Source organism: Mesocricetus auratus, unplaced genomic scaffold (assembly GCF_017639785.1).
Source record: "Mesocricetus auratus isolate SY011 unplaced genomic scaffold, BCM_Maur_2.0 Super-Scaffold_100003, whole genome shotgun sequence".
Classification (NCBI taxonomy): domain Eukaryota; kingdom Metazoa; phylum Chordata; class Mammalia; order Rodentia; family Cricetidae; genus Mesocricetus; species Mesocricetus auratus.
This window is the reverse complement of record NW_024429188.1, coordinates 33,486,554-33,509,338: the sequence shown is the minus strand read 5'-3', so window position 1 is coordinate 33,509,338 and position 22,785 is coordinate 33,486,554. Positions and strand designations below refer to the sequence as shown.

The window sequence follows — 22,785 nt, the reverse complement described above, 5'->3', positions numbered from 1 at the left end:
TTTTAGTTAGTAATCAGGTTCTCTTCTGGTGGGTGCAAGCAGGTCCAATACTCTGATGGGTCTCAAGGTGGGTACAGGCAAGTCTGAGGCATGCCCTCTCCCTATGGGTGGGAGTGGGACTAGCATAGTGTTGTCAGCAGACTTAAGGTTGCTTGGTCCCTGGGAGCAAGTTTACCTGCCTTCAGTCCCCAGGCCAGGAAATCCTAGAGTAGGCAAGCACAAGTTGGGCCCGAGGCAGGGGCCCAATCTCACCTCTGCCCTGTAGAGGGGGCGGGAGAATCCCAGCAATATCAGCAGGCAAGTAGTTGCTTGGTCTGCCAGGATTGAGTGAGTCAGCTTCATCTTCTGGTTTATTTACCAGAAGCTACTTTAGGTTTCTTTCTTTTTTTTTACTTTAGTTTTCATTTACTGATATCTTAAACATAATACTACTATCAATTTTTTTGAGAATTTTATACATGCATATAATATGCATTCCTTCTAACTCCACTTTTACCTTCTTCATCCTCTAAAATCTGTGTCCATTTTTTATTACACACCAAGTTTGTTTTTGAGACAAATTATGACATAGAACAGTGTGACCTTAAACTTGCTATGGAGCTGAGGATGATCTTAAGCTTCTGATCCTCCTGCCCCACCCTCCTCTTGTTTTCTCATGATGCTAAGACAGAACCTATGATTTCTACTAACTGAACTATATCCCTAAAGTCTTCTTTTCTTTTCTGCATCCCAGTGATGATGTCAGAGGTTGTTCTCCACTATATATTCTACCTTGCTTTCTGGAAGTGCTCCAACTCCATACAGCTTCCATTTTTTGTTTTTGGTTTTTCAAGACAGGGTTTCTCTGTATTGCTTTGGAACCTGTCCTGGAACTTGCTTGGTAGACAAGGCTGGGTCTCGAACTCACAGAGATCTGCCTGCCTCTGCTTCCCGAGTGCTGGGATTAAAGGCGTGTGGCAACAACACCCAGAAGCTTCCATTTGTTATTGGGATAATTTTAAGTAGGAGTAGAGGGAGGAATGAGAGAAATAAAAAAATGCAACTTAACCTAATACTGCCATTGTTATAATGTGTTTGTTCTCCTTGACTCTAACTGAAAATGTTGTTTTCTGCCGGTACTAAGATCCAGGTTCAACTTTTCTTTACAATTGGTATGTAATATAATTGGTAGACAATCAACTCAAACTAATATAAACTGATTTTGCGCTCCTCACTGACCTAAGTCTTAGGAAATTTAGCATGAAGTAAAACAGACATAATTCTTGCCCATATTAAATCAATTCTCTTTTGTCTTTGCACTTCTTTTTTGTTGTTGTTGCTGTTGCTTGTAACTAATTTTTGTTTTGTGTCAAACTTATTTTCAGTATGCTCATAATTTCTAGCTTTTCAAATCCTTTACAAAGTGATTCATCAGTAGAAGCCAAATGTGCTATCCATTGCACCACAGTGGCAAAAGTAATCTACAGATTAAATGCAATTTCTATCGAAATTCCAAAACAATGCTTCACAGACCTCAGAAGAAGAATATACAACTTCACATGCTAAAACAAAAAAGCTCAGAATAGCTAAAACAATCCTGTATAATAAAGGAACTTCTGTAGGTATAACCATCCCTGAATTCAAGCTCTACTACAGAGTACAGATTTAAACAGAATTCTCAATAGAAGAATCTCAGATGCCTGAGATACATTTGAAGAATTTTTCAACATCTTTATCAGGGATATGCAAATCAAACTGACATTGAAATGACTAAGATCAAAAACACTAATGACACCCTATGTTGGAGAGGATATGGAGTAACTTGAACACTCCTTCACTGCTGGTGGGAGTGCAAACTTTTATAGCCACTTTGGAAGTTAGTATGGTGGTTTCTCAGAAAATTGAGAATCAATCTACCTCAAGATTCAGTGATACCAATCTTGGGCATATACAAAAGAATGCTCACTCATATCTAAAGGATACTTGCTCAACTATGCTCATAGCAGCATTATTTATAATAGCCACAACCTAGAAACAATCAACACGTCCCTCCACCAAAGAATGAATAAAGAAAATGTGCTACATTTACACAATGGAGTATTACTCAGTGGTAAAAAAAACAAACAAACAATGGAATCATGAAATTTGCAGGCAAATTTCTATCACCCTGCATAAAATTCATCCTGAGTGAGGTTTTCCAGAAACCAGAAAGACAAACATGGTATGTACTTACTCATAGGTGGATATTAGATGTAAAGCAAAGGAATATCAGGCTACAGTCTATAACCCCATAGAAGCAAGGTAACAAGGACCCTTAAAGGGATACATAGATTTCCCTAGGAAAAGGAAATAGATGAGATATCCTGGGTAAACTGGGGACATGGTTGGGAGGTGGAGGGGAAGGTATGAGGGGATGAAAACATGAAGGGATCAGGTTGGTTGAGATGTGTTTAGGAGAGAGGGAGAGAATAATGAAAGAGATGTCTTGATAGAGGGCACCATTTTGGGTTTGGGGAGAATTCTGGTGCTAGGAAAATTCCCAGGAATCCACAAGGATAACCCCAGGTAAGACTCCTATCAGTAGTGGAGAGGATGCCTGAACTGGCCTTCCCCTGTAATCAAATTGGTGACTACCTTAATAGTTATCAGACTCTTCAACACAGTAACCGATGGAAGCAGATGCAAAGATCCATAGCAAGCACTCAGCCAAGCCCCGAAGAGTCCAGTTGAAGAGAGGGAGGAGGGATTGTACGAGCAAGGAAGGATCAAGATCATGATGGCGAAACCCACAGAGACTGCTGACCTGAACTAGTGGGAACTCATTGGCTCTGGACCTACAGCTAGGGAGCCTGCATGAAACAGACTTAGGTCCTCTGCATGTCGATTTGTGGAGCCCCTAGCAGTGGGATCAGGATTGTACCCTGGTGCATGAGCTGGATTTTTGGAACCTATTCTCCATGCTGGGATGCTTCGCCTAACCTTGATGAAAAGGGAGGAGCTTGGTCTTGTCCCTCCTGATATGCCATGCTTTGTTGACCCTAATGGGAGGCCTGCCATTTCTGAAAGGAGAATGAGAGGATGGGTAGGGGTAGTCAGGATGTGGGAGAAGGTACAAGAAGATGGGGGGAGGGGAAACTGTGGTTGGTATGTAAAATAAATGAAAAAGTTTAACACAAAAGAGAGAAGGAAACAGTAAAAAACAACAAAGTGATTCACTTATAATGTTACCTTCAGCTAAATAGTTATTACTGAATGAAGTAATGAGTAATGAATAAATTGATGGGTGTAGTGAATTGAATGAATAAAACATGCAGCGTAAACACAATGTTTATATTTTCCTTATAGTATACATATATTATGTATAATACTATGCTGTTTTAACTTTTATACCTAGAAATTCCTGTTGAAACACTATGCACACTCTTAAGTACACAATGAACACTGATTAATAAATATCTGAATAAAATTTTAATATATACATACTTTCAATTCATCTAATTACATATTCATGCAAATTGTTAAGGAAAAAATTTAGGTCATGTTTTAAAAGTAATGGAACACATTTTGGAGAAGTAAGTAAAACTATTTTTACTCCAGTTTAAGTTCTACAAATTAAATTTCTAAACATTTGTTGACTTACACATGAAGCCACAATTCTCAGAAGTCTTGTTAATTTTAGAAGGTCATTCTGAACTCAATTTGTTTCTATAAACTTGAAAGTGAACAAAAAGTTTTGAGATAGGGTTTCTTTAGGTAGATCAGGCTGGCCTTACAAAAAAGTCCTGTTTCCTAAAGTGCTGATATTATAGGTATGTACCATTATGCCTAACTTTGAAAGTTTTAGTCAACACTTGATGATTGCTTTGTAGGTACTAATGTTAATTTATATGATCTTTAAAGGGAGTTGCTACTTTTAGGCTGTCAGCTACTTATATGAGAGAGTTGGAACAAGCACTGTTGCATGTATTCTTCTATTTCAATATTTTGTGAGCACAATTTCATGCCATTTTATTGTTATCATAGTATGTCTTTTTAATATAAAATATACTTTTTAAATAAAATAAATATTTAAATTGCTTTAGCATATGAAATAGAAAATATTATCCTGAGGTAATCCAGACACAGAAAGACAGATTCTGTATGTTTTCTCAATATAAATTTGTTTAAGGTAGTTTTGAATATATCATCAATATTGTATTGCTGAATGATTCCAAAACTGGTTTAAATTAAAAAATAAAAAAAGAAGTTGATATTTAACAAAATGTATCTGTACTGGGTAGTTGTATAAACCTACTAATAAATGGGATTGAGTTTTAAATTACATGCGAAGTCCTACATTTATGTTGTAGACACATTATAAAATATCTATATAAAAACTATTTTAATGTTGTTGAATTACTATCCAGCTTATGATATATACCTTTAGAATAAAGTACACAAAAGAAGGAATCAATACCATTTAATGAAAGTATAAAATATTATGAATATGATTAAAATAAATAACCTTCCAGTGACTGTGTAATATTTTACTGCTTACTAATGTAAAGTATTATAGTTGGTTTGGTTGGTTTTCGTCTTAAAATATGTAAAACTTTTTACTTAGACAATGAAGTGTAAAGCAATTGATTGCAATATTGTTAATGGCCACAAGGTCTTACTGGCTACTGTGTGTGTGTGTGTGTGTATGTATGTGTTAGTGAAGACAGGGATTTGAGTTTTTCAAGTTAGAGTTTCCTGTTATTGAAATCAGAACAACATGCAAACTAAACTAAAAGCCATATCAAATGGTCAAGGAAGTCATATTCTGCAAGGATAATTTATGTGAACATAACAGTCCAAGGTGCTTTTCAAATCTGTCCTCCTAAAACAAGACTCCTGACTTGTAAGATTGAAAGATCCCTTCCCATTGCAAAGTCAGAGTCTCTTGACTTTGGTTTCTGTTTTTTGTTGTTGTTGTTGTTGTTTTTGAAACAAGGCATTTTGCTAATCTCCTTATGCTTATTCTTCCTAACTGTAACTAAAAAACATGGACATGTTGTTGGTAACTTGTGGGCTATATTAGCAACCATGTTCTCCAGGATACCTTACATTAATTCAGAAAATATTTGTGGCATGTCTGTTATTTTCAGATCATTATGCTAGGATTACAGTAATTCAAAGGTGTTAACAGTTTGAAGTTTATGATTCAGTTAAGGACATGAAAAGAGTACATGAAGGGACACAACATTGGAATTCTTAACCTCTGGCAATGCTACTTAACAAATGTAGCACATAAGTACGAAGACATGGTCTTGTTTCCTACTTTCCTATCTCTAGCTTAACTAAAATTCTACAATTTCTCATACTGGACTCTTTCTTTCTAGTATGTTTTGATTATTAGCTTTATATCTTTTTAAAATGGTTTAAATGCGACTTTGCTTTGCTTGATGTGGTATATGAATTAGCTCCACTGAGGATCTTCAAGTTTTGAGCCATTTGTTTCCAGAAATTTGATTTTAGTTGACATGAAGTTGGTAATTTATATAAATACATTAGTAGTATCTTATGATTTGCATATAAATATATTCTTCATAACTGTACATTTATATATTACATATTAAATAATTTACCAAAGGTATTACTGCAACTAAATAAATGCCACAGACATTTGGTTAAAGTCTGATTTTAGATGCAATTTTCTCTCATAATGTTGTGTCAGGTATATATATTCCTTACAAATCCCTTGCATATATAGTATGGCTTCCAGTTTTGTGTTTTTATATGATTCCTGAGTATGTGAATGAGTATACCTCTGCATCTATATCTGTTTCAAGTGCCTTTCCTTGAGCTCAATTCTTTTGTTTGTTTTGTGCTATTCTGATTCATGTATTTTTGTTTTATCTCATTATATTTTATTATTTTCCCTTAGATCGGTGGTTCTCAACCTTTCTATTGCTGCAACCCTTTAATACAGGTCTTCATGTTGTGGTGACCCCCATCCAAAATTTATTTTGAGGCTATTTCATAACTGTCATTTTGCTACTGTTATGAATTGTAATGTAAATATCTGACATGACTCATTCCTCTTCTCTGGGGTACCATGCATACCTCTTAGGTTCTTTCCTGTTTCCCAGACTCTCTGTAGAGGAATGAGGCAAGATCTTCTGAACAGAATGGGAACACGGAGAGGGGTGGGGGGAGTGGGAACTGGGAAGAAGAGAGTGGGAGAAGAGGAAGAGAAAGAATAGGTCATGGGGGAACAGGAATGTTGAGTGGGGGGGTAGAATAGGGGGAAGAGGGAATCATAGGCTAGAAGACAGATCTGGCACCAGAGTGACCTCGAGTGATCTAAATGGATGACACCAACTGGCAAGCTAAGCAACAGTGGAGAGACCACCTAGAATGCCCCTTCCTTATAATGTACTTGATGTCTATTACCATCCTGGAGCCTTCATCAAGTGACTGATGGAAGCAGAGGCAAACACCCACAGTTAAACACTGAACCGAACCCAAGGAACACAGCGACAGAGAGAGAGGAGCAAACTGGCAAAGAATGGGCTGGCAAAACCAGCAGAGACAGCTGATCTGAACAGGGAAGAGCTCTTGGACCCCAGACCAACAGCGGGGAGGTCAGCATGGGACTGATCCAGACCCCCTGAATGTGAGAGTCAATGAGGAGGCCTGGGCAACCTATGGGGCCCTGGGCAGTGGATCAGTGTTTATCCTTGGAATACAAACAGATATCGTGTGTCCATAACACAAAGAGGGATGCTCTCTGAGTCTGGACTCTTAGGGGAGTGTCTGGACCCTACCCTGAGTGAAATGACAGACTCTAGATATCCCCTTTGTGGAAGGAAGTAGCCTTAGGGTGGGAGGCTGGGGGAGTGGTGGGAGGTGCTGGAGAAGGGGAGGGAGAAGGAACTGGGATTGACATGTAAAACGAGCTATTTAAAATTAAAAGAAAAAAGAAAAAAAATCTGACATGCAGAATATCTGATATGTGGTCCTGGGAGGGGTTGTGATTCACATGTTGAGATCCAGCACCTTAGATGGTTATTTGTTTTCTAATGCAAGACAGAAATGGGGTGGATCTGGATAGTAAGGGAGGCAGTGAGGAACTGGTAGAAGTAGAGGGAGTGGAAACTCATAATCAGGATATATCATATGAAACAAGAATGTATTTTAAATAAAAGAAAAAACAAGGGCAACTACAAACTAATAAATGGGAAAAGTGATTAAGAACAAATAGTTTATATTTACAAATAAAAATATATTCAGTATAAAGGTATGTGTTATATTTAAATTCTTATTAAAATAATTATTAGGATATCTTTTACTGTGTTTTTTTTACTTCTGTAAAATATTTTATATAACACACACATATGGAGCAAGTGGGTTCCTAGACCCTGAAGGCAAGTGGTAAAGTTTGTTATTCTTGGAAGTCTCTTCTGTATATATTCAGTACCCTGTCACTGTGTAAGTTATTCCAGGTAATTTTCAAATTACCCCACTGCCACCATCCTCTTATGGTCTTCAACACACACAATTCCATCTCTACAAATTCAACTATTACACCATTACTATCACAGCTCTCACCATGAATTCTTCTGTCTTTCCTTTCTTAAATATTCTACTTTCTTCAGTATCTTGATTTTCAAAGTCACATTCATTACAAGAATAATTATAACCCTCTTAGAAAAATTTCAGGAAACCCCACACTCACAACCCAAAGCTCCACTTCTTGCTGGTTCTCAGTCTGCTCTACTGAGGTACTTATCATAGACTGCCTTGCCAAAAAGTGCTTGTCCAACTATCTGCATTTGATTACAAGGACTTTTAAGAAAATGACAGAATCTTGTTTCTCTCTGTATCCTCTCCATAGCTCTGATACCAACTGGCACCAAGTTCACATTTAAATATTTGTTGAACTGAACTGTATTCTTTGGTTACTAGGGCATCCTGGAGGATATAAATTTTGAAAGTTCCTTGTTGCTACAATAAATTGACAACAGGTCTTACAAGCCAAAGAAGAAAATTTATATGGTAGACTACACTATTTCTAAATAAGCAATACTTTAATAGGTAATGCATGGGAGGAAAATATTGTCATTTTGTAAGCAATAGAGCTTTCAAAAGTATGCATGGAATAACACAGATTTTTTTATTTTCCCACAAAGGATTTAATGCATTTGGTTGTAGCAATGAATGACAGGTTTTGAAATCTGCTGTAAAACTGTCAGTTAATTCAAACGATCCTGAGAAAGTATTTTTAATTTTCATTCAGTGAATATTTTTATATGCAGTCCTCGGAATGAGGTCTTTACACAATATAACATGAACTCCTCCTCTTAAAATATATATGATATAACAAAATTTCTCAGAGAATTCTTAACTGATAAGAAATAGTTATGGCTTTAAAATAACTCTAAAGAAACAACTCTTCCTGTAGACTTGACATATTGTTTCAGTAGTCCTCCTGTTTTGGCTGATAAAAACTAAAGGCCTGACACTAAACTACTCAGATCCCTTCAGTTACCACTCTATAACTAGTTCTTCTCTCCATGACAGTCCATGCCATTTTTAAGTATCTAGAATGTGCCAATATTTACATTATAAAATAACAATTTACCACTCATTATCACCCACCTGCATTTTAGTTCTGGTAATTGTTACTTTTATTGATTCATATATTTTCCACAGTATAAATAACAAATGAACTGATCCCATGTAAGTGACCAAGATGCAGTCAGATCCAGACTACTAGGTAAATCATGAGAATACAAATTCCATCCCTGACACTTCTACTGGCATACTGTCAAGCATGCCTTAGCCAACATTATTGTCTAGTTATAAGTACCCGTTTCACAAGTACACCATTTTTTGGGTAAAATGAACACAAATCTGACCATGAATGTGAATCACAAACAGAGTAGTATAAAAGCATTTTCAAGCTATGTCATGGCTGGGAAGGAAGTTCGCACTCCTATATACCATATTTCAGTTTGTAAATTTGTGGGAAAAAGTAGGATTTGTTTCTTCTATTTATAGAACAAATATAAGCAAGACCACGATTAGTGGTACAAAGGACTTGGCTGGATCCCGTATCATTCCCTTGAAGTGGAGAAAGCAAAGAAAGTAGCTGAATAAGGTGGTAATCAGAAGTACTTCTAGAACCCTACCAGATTCCAGTTTAATAATCTAATTTCGTAGATGTGATGCTTGCCAAGCAGAATTCACATACTGTGAAGAAGGGAGAAAGAAAAGTGCACAGCCATGTTACTACAAAGTGAGGTGAGGTTAACAGTTTCTAGCCCTTGTTTTGGACAGTGAATTCCAGCCCAAATCTTCTATGAAGTGGTAAATAATTTCAGAGCACTGCCAAGTACCATGTTTCAATCAATGTCCATTTCTCTTATTGTTTTACTTTGTGCTTGCAATTAGGTTAGAAATGGCTTTTAAAAAAGTAATTATTTGAAGACTTTATACATTTTTATCATAGTCACTCCCTTCTCCTAAATGTTTTCATACACACTCCCACTTAACCATCCATTTTTGGGTCTTAAAAATCTTTCAAGACCAATTTTTGCTGCTCAAATATTGTTAGATGTGTTGTCTAACATGGTAAAGTTACTTTTAGAGAAACTGACTCTTCCTCACCTAGCCTAACTATCCTGGTCTGGCTTGGGCTTACACAGGATTTATACATGTTGTATTGACTGCTCTTCTGTGACAAAAAAAGTTTCCTTCTAATTATCTACCACCATCTTTCCACCCCATCTTCTTCAATGGTCACTGAATTTTGGGTTTGGGAGGAGGGTATAGAATATATGTTTCTTTTAGGACTGAACATTCTATAGTCTTTTATTCTCTGAACCTAGGTCAGTCGTGGCCCAGCATCTTAATCACCACTTACTACAAATACAAGCTCTTCAGATGAGAGTTGATACACTTATCTCTTGATATATGAGTTCATTTAATACTATGCCCACTTAGCAGAACAAGTGGGGCTTTCCACTAGGACATATGAACTGTCTACATATAGGTACTTAGCTTGGTTACAGTTCCAAGTACGGGTTTCATATAGTGAAACAGGTCTTAAAATCCAAGCAGAAAGTGAATGGTTAATCTTATGATGTTTGTGCCATCATAGTACTGCTTACAATGTCTTGCCAGGTCAGTCATTATTGTAGGTTCAAGGGTTTGTAGCGTGTTAAGACTGGTGATTATTTTTATTTTCTGGTAGCATGCATAGCATCTTTCAGCATTATGAAGACTAAGCCATTGAGGGTGAAGGAGCATACTAGCTTGATTTCTCTATGTTCCATGATTTAAATATGTGGTATCTTCAGCAACTATGTCTTAAGGCCAGCAGATATTCATATAACTATTATTTGCTTCATACTTCCTTGTCTGAGAGAATGATTGCTTAGGGAAGAGAATCCACTAGGGAAAGTTCTCTGTCAAACACATAATCCTTCCTAGTCTTTGACTAGCCAGTCTTTCCTTTTGAAATATATTTTTATTTTTGTACATTTTCATAGTATACATAATAAACTTTTAGTCATATATATCCCCATTATTATATTATAACATTTCTACTCACAGTGAACACATTACTTTCACCCCAAAAGTCCCTTTTCATGTTTCAAGACTTTGTAATTAAGTTTGATTAATTAGGTTTCCTTTTATGAGCATAGGTCTGGGCTTATTTATTTGGAGACTGGGTAATTTATTAGTTATACCACTAAAGAAAGTAACTCTTCTTACCTCAGCCACAATTTAGTGCTCATAATTTTTCCAGGAGGGGTGAGGCCTGGAAGCTCTTCTCCCACTGAGTTGGAATATTAACTGTTTCAAACTTGTAAATGTCTTATGAAGGTAATCACAGCTGATGTATGAACAGCCTTTTAAGTTTTATCTATGAAAAGCCTTAATATCATATAGACATAGTTTTGATTTTTATTTGCTCATGAATCATCCCCTAAATTTCTCCAAGAAATTAGATGATCTTTCTTAAGACTTGATGTTAGGTTCCCTAAATGAAAATAATAATATGCATCTTCTCAATTTATAGGGAACATTGAAATGAAACAACTTATGTGAATTTCCTGAATACCCAGATAAAATTATCTCTGTCTAACACTCACTCTCACTGAGGTGTTATCAGAGTTCTGCCCTGAGTATTACACAGGCTATGTCACTAAGGCATATGCAAGCAATTCTATTTTATAAAAAAGGAAACTGAAGTCAGAAATTTATAAAGATTAGTCTTTTTATCCAAGATAATAAAGCCAAAATCAATCCTGCAGCTTGCTCTCAAAAATTAGTATGTGCTTTTGTTATATGACCCCAGAATGGCAGTGATGGAATATATGGAAGAAAAACCTATAAAACCAAGACTCTCAAATGCAAATGTTAGAAGACTCACTTTGGCCAGTATTATTTGTGAAATGAACAGAATAACAAAATAAAGAGGATTATTTCTTTCCATAGCCTCTGCACTGCTATGCAAAGTATTGCGGTATTATGCTTTGTAATATTAATGGACACGGACAAGAATTTTGAATAATTCAGATACCTCTAGGAAAGCAACTTCAAATCATTCTTATTTTATATGCTTTTGGTCCCTTGACCCAGTCCCTTTGTAGAAGAAAAGGATCAAGAATTGTTGACAAATTCAGCAGTGAACAAACTGAAGAAAAAATAAGCAATCCAAATGCCAGAATATCTCATTTGAACTCACTTAGAAGTAAATTTACTCTTGCACTTACAGTAAAATATGAGCATAACAAATATTATTACCTGGAAACAACAGATATCAAGGAAATTGTTTTGTGTATTAAGACATATAGTTATTTTGTAGACCTAATTATTGAGTTACTACTAGTGAGGAAAATGCTTATTTACTGGGTTTTCTCTTGATGGAATGCAATAACCACATATATTTTTTTCCAAACTGCTCAGTATTATGAGCTGGGATTTACAAAATATGGAAATGTTTCAATATAATATCACATGTGCTGAATATTTTCTCTATTTCAATGATTCTTTTTAAGAATTTATAGAAAGTATAGGACAATAAAAAAGGAAGATCAAAACCATTAATAGGCAAATACAAATTTATGAGCAAGTATTTAACTAGCATCCTATCCTTGAAAACCAAATTTATATGAAGAAAAAATATATTTTGAGCACTAATGTGACTTTGTGTTTATTGAATTTCCATCTTATTTCATAGATTTGAAATAGGGAGATAAATTAGAAAATAGCCAGACTACAATTGATATTTTTTGTCAAATATATTTTGTCAGAATTTTGCTAGTGGCAGCAGTAGCAACTCTATGAATGTTCAGAAGTGAGTTTCCAGATTGTGCTTTAATACCCAGAATTACATGTTTTAACAGACTATTTAAATTAGAATTGGTCCCTTATGCTGCAGTCATTTATAAGGGTCTCATCCGTAAAAGTTATTCAAGTCATTAGATATTGGTCAAGAAATACACACTTGTTCTCCAGTCACTCAATTGTAATCTACATAATGAAAAATATAAACAATATAGAGGAAAGAAGATTGCAAGTGATAATGGAAAATCTGTGTCTGTTGTTGAGCAGATATTGCAAAATATATTAACTCTACATATAGGGAAACAAAGTTGTCTCATTAGCAAAATAACAAATGACTAAGAGTCTTGTCAGATTTGAATAAATATCTTCATAAAATTTTCATATTTTTTCAGGCAAGAAACAATGTAATTGCATATTCATTGAACCTGTATATTGTAACCTAGTAAAGAACAATTAGGGTCCACTTTCAGGAAGTAAAGTTCTGACAGCTTAAACTGAACAACTCACTGTTGGCGATTACATTATTCTTGTCATGCTGGTTACACAAATGTCATTCTGAAATCCAATGTAGAACTATAGAACCCCCATTTGTTCTTCTTTATCCAAATTACTGGTAAGAAAGATTTTCCAAATCTGTTTCTCTTTTTCCTTGGCTCAATACTGGTAGTACTTTCACACTATCTTTATAGACATGGGCTCATGTCACATGACACAAACAAAAGACTACAAAAATGAGTGAATACTACATTTATTGTTGACTCATGACAAATTCTCATGAGCAGTACTCATTCCATATCTGCTTATTAAATGCCTAAGATGTTCTGGATACAAAAACATGGAAGAAATTTGGGTTTCCCCATGATTTCATAGATGGCATTTTGGGACTATAACAGACTAAACAAGTAAATTTTACTACAGAAAGCCAACAAGATATGAGAAGTCCCTAGTGATTAATGTTGTTCATCTAGTTCATTGATTTATATAAAAATTAATAGCTTGAACAGCAATCAGACTTTAGGTTTCACAACTGTAAACAGGCTATTTAAATTAACACCATAACAAATGAAAGAGACAATGTTGCTAAGGAAGCAAATCACACCATACATAATTGTAAAACACAAATATACTTAGTTCCAGTGATCATATTAAAAACAGACAAGAAGAAGAGATGAAGTACTCAAAGGTACAGGTTGTCAAAACTTAAAGGGACTTGCAAATTCTAAGCTATGTTCTTTGTTTTGAAAGTTTGAGCAATCAGAGTAACTAGGAACCCAATGACTTATATACCAAAATTACTGTGAAATTGAAAACAAAGACTTTGTGAAGACTTGATATGTACATATACATCATATACATTTTCTGATATTTATAAGATACCCAAGAAATAATTGCTATTAGAGGGACACTGCAGACAAACATCAAAGATAGTCCAAGCAACAAGTGTCACCACATTCACCATGCAATGCCTTGAGCCTACTTAAGTCATAACTTCACAAAAATCATAAATTTTCAATTCATTGCAGTTATATTCAGTTATTGGATGACTTTTTAGACTGAAAATATTCTTCCTTGAAATAGTTACCATACACAAATATTTCACATTTTCTATACTTTGAACTGTTACTGAGAGTTTCATGCATCTGGCCTTAACTATCCCTGTCACAATAAGAGACTTACTTCGATCAGTAATGATTGCTCTAGCTTCTTGATTACTGGTTTTGTTTTTCAAATTCTGGGCAGCAGTAATGAGTTCTTCCAACTGGGGGCGTCTCTGTTCCAAATCTTGTAGAGTTGCCTGAAAGAAGAAAATATCTCTTACAGTGGCAGTTCTCTAGCATTGTATATTCTTTTTATACAGCATAAAGGAAAAGTGCTATTTTCAAATCAGCCAAAACACTTCTAGAAATAAAAAGATGTAACAGAATATGAATCTCCAGCTCGTAAGGCTTTATAGAAAATAACTTAATGTGAAATGTGTTTCATTCTTAGATACAGGATGATTTCAAGTGAAAATCTTATTAGAAGCTTCCTTCTCTATCTAAGAATTAAGATGGAGTAATTTCAGAGCAACTGGGGTTGTGTAAATAAACTTCTAAGAAATGTAATTTTGATTCATGACTGTGTATTCTAAAAGTGTTAGTTATATTTGTAATAGCATCAACTTGCAAACTTAACATGAGTATACATTTTAGAAACCGAACAATTTCATATATCATTTAAGACATATTATTTAACTTCTTTGTAACTGAAACTTGTTACATATAAAATGAGGAGGTGATATAGATGAACTACAGCAAGTATCTTTAAAGTTGCCTATCTATAAAAATCACCAAAATTCTTTGATCTACTTCAGATTAAGAGAATTAATAAAGTGCCTACAATACACATTTTTAATAAAGGCTCTACTTCACCATATGATTACACATGGTTGGAATGCATAACTTAAACTCTAGCCCCCATAGGTGTCCTTTATATAAATATTTTGGTGCATATGTGTTGTATGTGGTATATGTACACATGTGTCTGCATATATGGCACATGGAGGTCATAGTGTCAGGTATCTTCCTCTATCACTCTGTCTTAGTACTTTGAGATAGGGTCTTTCTGAGAATGTGTTGCTCATTATTTTCAGATATGCTGGTGACCAGCAAGCCTCAGTGATTCTCCTTATCCCTTAGAAAATGGAATCCTGGAAGCTGGAATGCAAAATCTAATCTTCATGGTTGTGCAGGAAGCACTCTTAACCACTGAAGCATCTCTCCAATCTTCACATAAATAATTTTAATTTAATAGTGACTTTTGTAAAACCATGCAAAGTAATAAATTCAACATTAAACACACTAAGTTTAAGTGTGAATCAGCAATTACTTCCTATGTTTTCAAACATCAGTCTCCTCTATTTTCCATCTTAGTCTTTATATCCAATTGCCCAAACTTTAGAAATATATCCCAAATAAGGGAAATCTACCTTTTTTCTAGTTCTAAAACTTAATAAATTTTACTTTAATTTGGTGAAGTAAACAACAATTTCTATTTATTAACAATTACTCTGACAAATGTTGTACATGCATTTCTTATTTTTGTTTGTACTCTGACCTTATGTCCCTAGACTATCTATTTTTGCGTTCTTGGTCCCCCAAGAAATGCCAGGTATAAGTTCCATGTAATGAAGCTTGCCTTAAATGAAATGAGACATACGTTGGTTACTCCCAAAGACTTGTGCCTACATTGCACTAGTATACCCTGCAGTCAGAACCAGAGGGCTTGTGGCTGTGTTGATATTTATTATCAGAGTACCTTCTGTACCAAAGACACTAGAACATTCAGGATTATTTTAGAATGCTTGTTTTTTGGGTGGTGTTTATATGTGTGTGTGGTGGGGAGTTTTCGATAGGAACCTGAAAATTACTTTTAAAGGTCTGTGCGGAATTGAAGATCTGTTGGAATTTGGTGGGGATTGCCTTGAATCTGTAGCTTCTTTTGGTAAGTTAATACTAACTAACCATGAGCATGGGAGACCTTTCCATCTTCTGATATGTTCTTCAATGTATTTCTTCAAAGACTTGAAATTATTCCAATAAAGTTCATTTACTTGCTTGGTTAACTTTACCCCAAGATACTTTATTATTTGAGGCTGTTGTGAAAAGTGTTGCCTTCCTAACTTCTTTCTCAGTGCACTTGTGAGTTGTATATAGGAAACCTGATTCTGATCAGCTGTAGGACTATCCTGATGGAATGTTTAGGGTCACTTATGGATACTACCATATCATTTGCAAGTAAGGCTATTTCAAGCTCTTCTTTCCTAGTAAAAGTGAAGATCTGCTGTTAGCCTGCCCATTTCCCTGGTCAGAGTGACCTATTGGATCCCAGGAAGTGCCAGTTGGGGTTGGGAGCTTGGATAAAGCAATGAATGGGGGAAGGGAGATTAGGAGGGAAATATTTGCATGATCCACTGGAGAAGGGGGTAGAGGGAGAAGGGAGGCTACAGCAGATGATGTGCTGTGGAAGAGCTGAGGCTGAGGCTGAGGCTGAGACTGGGGGATTGGATTTAGAGAAGCAGAGGGGGAAGTGATGACCTATGCTTAGCCTGTCTGCTTCCCTGCACAGAATGCATCTCCTATTTTTGTTCTCTTAATTAACCAAATTAGTAATTTTCAGACTTTAAATGTGATGATAATAAAAGTGAAGAAATAAAATTTGGTATCTAGCAAAATTTCTTATCTCTTATCCCTTTTGATAGCAGATAATTTCCTAAGGATTTTGGTTTTGGAAAGGGCAAATCTGCAATTCCTTTGTGAATAGGTAAAGACATAAGCTTTCAGATTTAGTCTCAATGAGTTCTTATAATATTAAACTAGTATGAGAAACTTATTCAGATAATGTACATTTATGAAGAGAACATTTCTTTGTGTTTCAAAAAAATCGGAGGGGCTAGAGTTTAACAAATCTTCTGCATTTGTAAGTTGTGATTGCTCAGAAGAAAAATCCAATTTTCAGGTTTCTAACTTTTATGGTTTCTTTATATAAAAGTGTGTTTGAAATATGGAACAAATTGCCAAAGACAGCTACTGAAGTAAGTAGCATAAGTAAGTTGGACAGTGCTGAACAAAAGTTAAAGTAGGAACAACAATTGCAGATAGATTTTATAAAATAAGACATATTCCAGGGTTGGAATGCTAAAAATTGATCATTTGTAATACAGTAGGGTAAAAAGTTGCTTTAGTAAGTAAGATCTCTTCTCAACTATAGGATTATGGCTGGTAGATCATATACTTTTTAAATGCTACGTTAAAACTACAGATTAGGCCAAACACTTAGCTCAAATTTGATAAAGAAACAAATACATGTAGTTACATGGATATAAATTCATCCATCTATTTACCTCTTCAATTATGTTAGTACTTGGTTTTTTTCAAATCCTAGATCTTCTAGGGTATATGGATATGACAGTGAACAAATATATTTGCTATGGTTGCATAACTAATGAAATGTTTTCTATAAGAAGTAACTATAAGATTGTCTTTTTTGATTTCATATTAGTTCACACTCAAATGTTAGTAGCATTCTTGCAGGTATATTCTTAGATGCTTGTGCTACTTTTTTTACTATTAGGATTTTCAAGTTCCTTTCAGAAGTGTGTTGTAAAAGTAACTACATCAACTTTCACTTGAATTTTCCCAGACTCTAAATTAAGCCTGACCACAAGGAACAGCTTTTACTGCTGAAATTAGCAAGCATGTCAATTTAGGCTTAAAACAAGCTATTTTCCCCTCTAATGAACAAAATTCATTTCAGGCTATTGTGAAACCTGTTCTTCAGTTGAGTGATTCTCTAATTCTGCTGACAGACACATGCTTTGTAAGCACTCGAGAAGATTATTAATAACATCCTTTAAAGAAACCTTTTAAAAACAGGAAGACCTTCAAAACTGTAGTATAGGCGTGCATTCCTGAACAAAATCACAAATATTTACTGCACCCCTTGGTAAAGACATACAAACATCCATTTCAAAGACAATCTATGTAATAAAGTATTTTGCTGTGGAATTCATCAGAAACTAATAATCTCCTTTTAAAGTATATTTCCATATGGTAGAATAAGAACATTCTTTGATTTTCTTTATAGAAAAAGGGAACGGATTTGAACAATCAGTGCATTCAATATTTTCATTAATATAATATAAAAATAACAACCAATGGACATTTTCTAAGAAACAGAACACTAAAATATAATGTGAATAAAGGTTATTTTTCATTTATTTTCACTTTATGTATATCTTATTTATTTGCTTCTGTAATTTCTTTGACTCAGCATCTTAAATGAATTCCACAACTTGTCAAATGCAAGGAGTTTTATTTGTGTTCTATAGAGGTACCCAAATGTTAGAAAACCCTTGGTTAAATCATTATTTGTATAACCTATCTCCTAATTATATGTCTTCCAAATCCCACTCTGTGACCCAATCTGCTGTTCTTACCAGATACTACCCTCTCAAATAGAGTGCAACATTAATCTACATCCTCAGATGAACTCAAGGCGCCTCTATCTTTCACTTTCTTCGGTGTAGCTTTATACTCATGTCAAACAAGTAGAGTACGAAATGCTCTCATTCATTTTTCTGCTATGAGGAAGGATATTTATTTCATATTTACATGAACAAAACTATACCCATTATATGCTTAACAGTACTTAAGCATTGCAATTTATTGTGTCTACATGGATTCTATAATTCTACCAGAAACGAACATGGGAAAGGAAGGAACTGATGCTATTTCTAAGAAGGCCTAAGGCAGCTATCAAACTTTACTACAAACAGCTTACCCCTTGGAGATGAAAATTCATCATGGATTCCACTAGCTGAGCAAAGGTGGAGGGAAAAAATAACTTCAAATACAAAGTGAATCAGAAGTCTTTAATCCTATTAAATCCCCCCAGGGTTGAGGCAAGTGGTTATAAATAGCCATCCTATAAAAAGGAAGTTAAACACCAAAACCATATATACTATAAAGTAGGTCATTTTATGTTCCTAGAAAAAATCTATTATCATACTCCTTTTAAAAGGAATTATACCTAAATAATACTAAAATAGAAAAACCTAGAATGAATTGAATATTTAATTCTCTTATATCTAAGGAAAGGTTTTAATTAAGATTTTTTCTATTAAAATATTTTTCCTATAGTTGCAATTACAGCAAATGTTCATGATGGTTTTCAATTGTTGCCATTTTCAAGGAACAAACATGAATCAAGCATAAGTATAATGATAAAGATCCTTATATATTATACATTTATAAATATTCATAAAGTCTGTGGAGATAGAATGGTTTGTGGTACCCAGTCATATATGAGAGGTGGTAAACATTTGGGTGGGGTAGTTACTATTTAGACTTTGTGTAACTGGAAGTGCTTTACCTTTATCCCATTGAGCACCTTCACTTTGCCTTCTCACATTCAATGCTGTCAGCTGCTTCTCCAAATATACTGGCTAAACTCAAATTTGCCCTGGTTGCCCTCACTTCCTTATTTCTCACACTTTAAAGCAGTTTGAATATTTTCCTATGTGGCATAACTTCCCTACTCATTCTGCAAATGCTGAGTATGTCTACTGATAACTTCTTCATAAACACTTTGGAACTGTGGTTATCCTCTTGTTCATTATGCACCAAAGAAATTATTAATGAACATTTTCATGTGATTTCAAACTTTCAGAAACACATATGAGAAATCTAAAAAGACCCCCTTTCTCTTCTCCCAGATTTATAGTTAACATATTATTACATCAGTCAGTCAGTGTGTGTGTGTGTGTGTGTGTGTGTAAAATCTGTGCACAAAATATTACATTTCTTTGTGAACAGCTTGAGAAAAACTGCAAATATCATGTCTCTTAAGCAGAATATGGTGGCATATGTCAGTAACTCCAGCATTTGGGATGGTGGATCAGTAGAATTGTCTTGAGTTTCAGGAAACCACAAAACACATATTGAATGCCATGCAAGTCAGAGCTACATTTAAAGACATGATCACAACCCTGCTTTCCCTGGTTTTCCCATTTCTAAATTTCCTAAAACATGTGTTCTATGTGGCCCTCTCTACCCTGTGCAGCCCCTGTTCATCTCTTTTTAAAATTTTTCTAGTTTTTGCTATTATACCAGGTTATATATTCAGACTTAAAGATTCAGAGTCAGGACACAATTAAGATATATTATGTGGTGTTTGTTTTTCTGATTCTGGGTTACCTTACTCAGCATGCCATTTTCTAGTTTTATCCATTTACTTGTAAGTTTCCTGATTTCATTTGTCTTTATATTTTAGTTATCTGTTAACCTGCTGAAGGACATTTAGGTTGTTTCCGTTTCCTATTGTGAATATGGTGACAATAAACATAGCTGAACAAGTATCTGTTGAGTAGGATGATGAGTCATTTAGGCATATGCCAAAGAGTGCTATTTCCACTGCTTTTGGTTCTCTCCAAGAATCTGAAGGGAAGTCTAATTGCTGAAGATACCACATACTTCAAACAGTAGACTTGGAGGAATCAACTTAGAACTGACCTGAAAGTCTGCTTCCTGAAGACTACCTCTTATAAAGGTGCTATGAAAGCTTCCAAAGGTGAAACGTAATCAATAATTCTACCTGCATGTGCTGCCTATTAACTATAGCAATCGCCAGTATGACAAGATAACCACAATGGTGCAATTTTCACATCTGTATCTTTAAGGAATCCAAAATTATCTAATTGGACTTAATGACTGCTCAAAAGGAGAGAAATTAGGCTTGATACTGCAAATCTTGCCAATTATTCAAAGCTAGTGGTCACAGATCTTAGAGGAGAACCTACTATTGACATTTTTCTAAACCAGTATAATCTCTAACTGCATTTGAAGTAATTATCCTCATATCTCTCATCCATGCTTATTTTTGTGGGAGACAGAGACAACTACAGAAATTCACAATTATTCAAAATGAAGAGAACAATCAAACATGGGGTATGCACACCAGTTTATACATCTATATTACAACACCACTGATGCTCAAGGAACACTGTAGAAGAAAAAGACCAGCAGTGACACTGCCAATTGATGTGTCAATGTGAATGGGGGAAATTTCACATGTTTTTACAACTAGATGAAGAGGGAATGTGAGAGTGTGTGTATGTTGTGTGTATGTGTTACATATATATTTAACAATAATTAAAAGAATTCGTGAATTCGACAGATGAGGACAGAGCAAGAGTTAGAGAGATAAGAGGTGTGTGTAGAAATTATATAAAGACAGCGTCCATTTTTGAAATCTGTTAAAAAAGCATTTAAAATGTAAATGTCCAAAAAAGAAAAACATTTACCTTGATGTTTAAATAGCTCAGAATTTATTTTTGAAGAGCATATACTTTCCTTTATTCAATCTTGGTCTGTTTCAAAGTCAGATGAAACAGTAGAATAACCTTATCCACCTTCTTTACTCTGAGCATGGTAGTTACCCCATTAATGGCCTTCATAGCTACCTTTTTGTTTCCTGAACAAGATTTAGTTTTCATGTTTTCTTAGTATTCTTTAATTTAAAAGAAGCATATTCTTTCTTTGACATTTATCATGGTGGTACATTTGAATACCAAATGCCAAAAAATTGAATAATGACCCAAAATTGGACTTTGAGCAAATATTATTTGGTATTTCTGATACGTAACTGACAAAGGGATAGGGGTTTTATCAATGAAGAAGAAAGACTCCTTTTATCTTAGCAAATGCAGTAATAATTGGGACAAACAGTACACAAGAAATCAAAATAAAAATGGGCATCATCATAGGGGAAAACATGACGCATGGCAAAGATATCCAAGAAATTTTAGGGACCAAGGGATGCCTTTGTAGGAAGTTCAGCTTCAATGGCAGTTACTTATTATTAGTGAGTTACACAAAGTGATTTAATTTAAGTTACTAACAGTTACTGGGATGACCATGAAAATGCATGGGCCTTTTACTTCTAGAAAGTGACTGAAGACTTTTGCTGCTATGTATTGAAACTCATCATTGTATTGCACCAAAAAATGGTCTTCCTACAGATTGTTATTTGCTGATGTTTTAATGTGGTGGAGATAGTAAAAACTTTACTTGGGAAACACTGAACTGTAGCCTACCGACATTCAAATAACTTTTCAACAGTGGCATATTTCCACATAAACTTATATTTCCTTTATATGATGTCAGTTCCACATTGTGTTCCTAGGGCTCTCCTACCTTCCCTGGTTGCTTTCTAGTTTTCTTTCAGAAATATAGTTCCTCTAACATTTTCTCTTTTGTCTTAATATGACACACATGCCTTTAGGTCATGATATATCCATTTTCTCACTTTTGATATTAAGTTTCTCATTAACATTTGTAATACACAGCATATTATTATTTGATGATATTTTCATGTATTTATTAATTGCTCAACACTAATAAACATGGCTCTCGACATACCTTTTATGGGTTGACCACTTAAGATCCAATTCAATGACATTAGCATGCGAAGTTACCACTTTGTAGAAAACATTATTCCTTATTTATTAGGTGTATTAATATTAATTTCAAACTGTAATTGAGGAAACATTGCAGTGATAACCATTGGGTTCCATTCTACTCATTCAGCTTAAGAGCTCTGGTATATCAAGAAAGTCGAAGACATTCTTTGTATATAACCATCATTAGGCTGGTTGAATGAAATAACAGAAGGTACTGGGCAGGCTGTCAAACAAGTTAAGGCAACTTCTTGTATGATAATTTCCCTCAGTAAACTGAGGCTTCAGTCAGGGTCAGCCATGAATGTGGAATGCATGAAAAGCATTCCTAGCTTCATTTAAAACTCAAAAAAAATTTAAATCTTTTCATTAACAAAGGTTGTTCACACAACTTATTTACTTGAACCTGTCTTTAAAATCCTTAGAGCGGTAAAAAGAAAAATAAGAGCTTTGGATCTTGGTTGAACCAATGGCTAATTGTTAAT

The 22,785-nt window shown here is 34.8% G+C and overlaps 1 protein-coding gene across 8 annotated transcripts in view; it reads right to left on the bottom strand.

Annotated features, from left to right (window-relative positions):
• Positions 1-22,785, bottom strand: part of Dmd (dystrophin) — a 2,157,616-nt gene that overhangs the window by 579,941 nt on the left and 1,554,890 nt on the right. For all 8 annotated transcript variants that reach the window (XM_040744180.1, XM_021232987.2, XM_040744181.1 and 5 more), the window contains one exon: positions 13,981-14,098. In XM_040744180.1, coding sequence (XP_040600114.1) covers positions 13,981-14,098 — 118 coding nt within the window. The remainder of the gene's footprint in view (positions 1-13,980; positions 14,099-22,785) is intronic.